This window comes from Chinchilla lanigera, unplaced genomic scaffold (genome assembly GCF_000276665.1).
Source record: "Chinchilla lanigera isolate Chin_1 unplaced genomic scaffold, ChiLan1.0 scaffold00001, whole genome shotgun sequence".
Lineage (NCBI taxonomy): Eukaryota > Metazoa > Chordata > Mammalia > Rodentia > Chinchillidae > Chinchilla > Chinchilla lanigera.
Genome location: NW_004955402.1, coordinates 12,808,865 through 12,813,421, shown reverse-complemented (window position 1 = coordinate 12,813,421; position 4,557 = coordinate 12,808,865). Strand labels below are relative to the sequence as shown.

Here is a 4,557-nt window from a genome sequence, read left to right as displayed (position 1 = left end):
ATACAAACTGAGTGATGCTGACTTAACAGGTAAGGAACCCAGCACTCAGAAAGGAGCCAATTTGCTAGTTAGCCACTCAGCTAGGTAGTGAAAAAGAACTGGATTTTAAATCAGGAAATCCAGTTTCAAAAACGCTGACTCTGACCACAGCCCTGCACCAAGTGAGCAAAGAGGTAACCTCCACCACAGTGATGCAGCCAGGACAGAAACTTCTTACCTGTGAAAATGACTAAGCTGGGGTTTTTAACTGTGGTGAAATTTCAGAAAGTTGTTGTTGCTACTTGCTAGGAATATGACTGAAGGAGAGAAATTTCAGTGGAAATCTGATCTTGCTGATTATCATCATATCATATAAAGGACTTTTAGAAATTCTCATTTATTTGGTATATGAACCAAATTAGCTATCTTTAGTAATAACAGTAAAGAAGAAAGAAAGGCAAAAAAGGAAATAAGCCCCACAGTCTTCCCAGACAAGACTCTATGGAGCTATCCTGGAAGGGAACCAGTGGGTGAGAATTTAGTAATCTTCCTTGGGTTTATGGACAGAGGTGGGAGACAGAACAGGGTAAAAAGGGGGAGTTAAGTGGTCAGTGCTTATATACGCTCCAAATAATCTGCTCCTGTCATGCTTCAGTTGTTGTTTTTGGTTTTGTGAGGTGGAGTTTTGCTATGCAGCCCACAGGCTGGCCAAATTTCACTGTGATCCCCGCTGCCTCAGCCTCCCAAATGCTGGGATTACAGGTGTATGCCACCATGCCTGGCTTCAGTTGTATTTTTGTTGTTTTTGTTTGTTTGTTTGTTTTTTTCTCCGGTACCGGGAACCGAACTCACGACCTTGCGCTTGCCAGGCAGGCGCTTTTGCCGCTGAGCTAAATCCCCAGTCCCCTTCAGTTGTATTTTTAATAAGCTTTCTGATGGTGCTTTCATCCCATCAAAGGATGTGTGTGTGCATGTGTGTGCAAAAGCTTTACCCGAAATAAATCAGGGCTTCTCAAAAAAAGAGACATTCATAAAGTCAAAACGCCTCAAAACCAGAGACACAGATTCTGGCCGTGGGCTTCCCAGGGCCAGAGTTCCCCTGTTGCCAACATCAGACTTTCCTCACCTGCACTCGTTTCTCCCCCAGGTGCCAGTATCATTTGCACTGTTTACACCACTGACTTAAAGGTTCAAGGGAGGGGTCTGAGTTGAACACTATTTTCCACACACTTTCCCAATTATATGAAAGAGGAAGGATACGTTCAAAACCCTAAGAGCTGCTTGAAAAAAACCAGACTCAGTCTAGTGGTGCCGAACATATGGCACATGGGCCAAAGCAGGCCGCTTGTCTCATTGAAGGCTCTGAAAGGTTCGCCATCACTGCCCTAGCTGATTCCTTTGGTTTTGATAAAACCCAACCATGACCTTGTAGTCCTGTGATGCCTCAGTACAAGCGTGTCCTCCTTCCTCCATCTAGCGAGTGATGCACATGCTTGTGGTTCATTCCAAAGCAGTCTCAGAAAAGGGACTCTCAACACTTTCTGTTGTACCTCCTTCTAGGGGTGTGCACAGGTCTTGCTCTGGAATGTTCTTTCCTCCAGGTCAAATGGACTTGGTCAGTAAAACTGAGAGCCAGTTCCTTGAACAATGCAGTAAGCCTTTGGTGCATCTGATTGTTTTAAGGAAAAAAAAATAAACTATAGTAGCCAAGCGTGGTGGTGCATGGCTGTAATCCCAGCACTCAGGAGGCTGAGGCAGGAGCATTGCCACAAGTTTGAAGCTGGCCTGGGCTACACGGTGAGTTCAAGGCCAGCTTGAAGTACAAAGTGAGACTTTGTCTCCAAAATATATATATATATATATATATATATATTTATTTATTTATTTATAAATATATATTTATATACATACAAATATATATATAAGTATGTATTTTTAAGATGGTGAAGAGGAGGGGCAAGGAGGTAAAAGCACAGGGAGATGAGGAAGGAAGGGACAGGGGACAAGAAGAGGCCTGTGAAACCAAGCAACCTGCCTCACCAAACTGCACCCTCCTGCACCCCTCCAGACTCTGTCCCCAGTGCATGGCACCTCCCACCACTCTCCTCCACCACCACCAGCACCACCTACGCCTCCCGACACTCCTGCTCATGCTCCTCCCCCAGAGGGCTCGCCCTCTTGGCACAAGTGTGTCTGGGCCAGCTCTACCCAGGAAGTGGAGAACTGCGCCCCCCAGGGGAAAGAAAGAACATTTTGGTACTGGCTAGCCCTTTTTATCTGTGCCTCTGTCCTTTCTGTCACAACTCCTAAATCAATTTCTCCAGCCAGAAATTTCTCCCAGGACTTTCAGAGCAAGATCAGAACCGTAGCTGCCTTCCCCAGTGCCCGTATTTCCATCGCGTGCCATACCTCTCTTCGTCCCAGGAGCCCCATCTTTTACTCATCTCTCTTTCCATTGCCCAACCACCCTGCGCAGCTCTGCCTCCCGCCCTTCCCTTCCACTCTTGCCTTAGCTCAGAGCCTGCCTGCACGACTCCTGCCTACACTGCTGCCCAGGGCTCTGAACCACGCAACCGTGCTCTCCAGCCTTCCCGCTCCTCTGGCTCTCCCTGAGCTTCCAAGGGAAAGCTTCTGTCCATCCACTCACTGGCCTGTTTAAAACTCTGCACAGTGCCTGCCTGGTAAGCTCCAGTCCAGACTGACACTGCTATGCAAAGATCACCATGTAGATTCCAACCTCATCCCTCACGGCTCCCATCTGAACATTGCCCACCAGCCAGTCTAGAGCTCACACGGAAGAAGAGAGGCACCATGATTCTACCGGCATACACTGGCCAGTTCTCCCACTGCCTCTCTCCTCTCCATCTCTGCCTCGGAAACTCTACCCATGCTTCAAAGGTTCACTTCAGACGCCACTCAGTGTGCTCCATGCACCCCTCTTCTGAGTGCCCACAGCACCTGGTGGTCTTCTTGAGCACTCTCAGGGTTCTGTGCCACTGCAGTCATTTATAAACTTCTCTTACCCACTGTGCTCCATTAAGACTTTACTGAAAGATGCAGTAACCTGCTCTTCTATTGATCTCCTGATTATCTGAAATACTTGTGTACTAAGAGTATCCACATGTCCTGTGTACTATACCAATATTTATGAATTTGGTTTGGGTTGATGCATATCTGCAAAGAAATCAAAGGAGAAGGGTACTAACATTTGTTGAGCAACCACTGCATTCCAGGCAATTAACCATTCCACAAGTTTTGTTTCATTTTCACATAAATGCAAGCTTTGCAGAGCTATAAATAAAAAATAATCCAAATATGCCACATTCAATGACACTGGAAGCTTCTATAAAGAAATATCAGCCAGCTGACAATTCTGCACTTATATTTATTATAAGTGCTGTATAAAAATGGTAAGATTCAGGGTGTGAAAATTTACAAAGAACATGTTTTCAAAGAAAAATTAATTTGATCTTTATGGTCTCTTACTGTTATACAATGCCATGATATACACAGGGTAATTTAGTATTGGGTATATTTTATGGCAGTTGGTGCTATCTCATATAATGATACTGTTAACCATACTATTTAGCGGACCTGAAGATTCCCTTTTCTAATCATGCTGGTCTCTAGCACATACATAACTTCTATCACCCAATACTATGATACCAAAGGAACTATACTTACTTAGAGGTGAACATTTATAAATCTAAACACATAAGAAAAACAGCTCCAGAAATAACTCTTACACTAAAACAATTTTACAACTATTCTAGACTTACTTTATTCTATAAAATATAATCTTTTCAGATAAAAATTCTATCACAATGATTTACACAAAATATGACATTCTCTTGAAATGCCATATAGATCCCTTACCAGAATTGTAATATTTTTTGTTTTTAATTCCCCCCAATCTCCTACAGTCCCCAGACATAACAAGAGCTTAATTTAAGGCTTTAAAGATAATTATAATCACAAAAGATTATTTAAAATAAAGACATACAACTTACCCACGAAGAAGTCCGCAATGGCCAAGTTAAGAAAAAAATAATTACTTCGATGTCTAAGATTTCTGTCCACAATAAAAGCTAAAATGACCATGGCATTTCCTAACATTATAGCAATAGCTAGTAAGGACATTAAAAATGTCAAAGCAATTTTAGTACCTTGTGTTAAGGTCACTGTACTGTTATCTGCTGACATCTTATCAAGTGATGCAGAGGTTCTAAGCAGCAAGTTTACCCTGCCAGAAAGGTTCTCACAACTGTGTGTTGCCTAACCAGATGCCCAGTATATAGCCTTCTACTCAGAACAACACTTTCTGAATCTCGGGCTGATCTCACAGTACTTCCTGATTCTTGATAAGAGTTAACTCTGTGGTAACAATTTCCCTTCAGCTGACACTGAGAAAGTATTTTTTTAAAAAGGTAGTGAAATGTTTTACCCTGAATAATTTAATATGATTCATCCATCTTCCAGTGATAGAAAATGTTATATAACATCTATAAAATATAATTGTTAAGTTAAATAGGTACTAAGTTGGGCTCCAGTGAGATTCATTTTTATAATTAATTCATA

The 4,557-nt window shown here is 42.5% G+C and overlaps 1 protein-coding gene across 4 annotated transcripts in view; it reads right to left on the bottom strand.

Moving 5' to 3' along the window:
- The window catches only part of Hrh4 (histamine receptor H4), a 17,789-nt gene extending 13,531 nt beyond the window's left edge, over positions 1-4,258 (bottom strand). For 3 of the 4 annotated variants that reach the window (XR_259052.2, XM_005372724.2, XM_005372722.2), the window contains exon 1: positions 3,990-4,258. Coding sequence is in view for 3 of the 4 variants with exons in the window: in XM_005372724.2 (XP_005372781.1) it covers positions 3,990-4,182 (193 nt within the window). In the remaining variant the exon portion in view is untranslated. The remainder of the gene's footprint in view (positions 1-3,989) is intronic. The other variant, XM_013505130.1, reaches the window with a different exon arrangement.
- Positions 4,259-4,557: the final 299 nt, after the last annotated feature.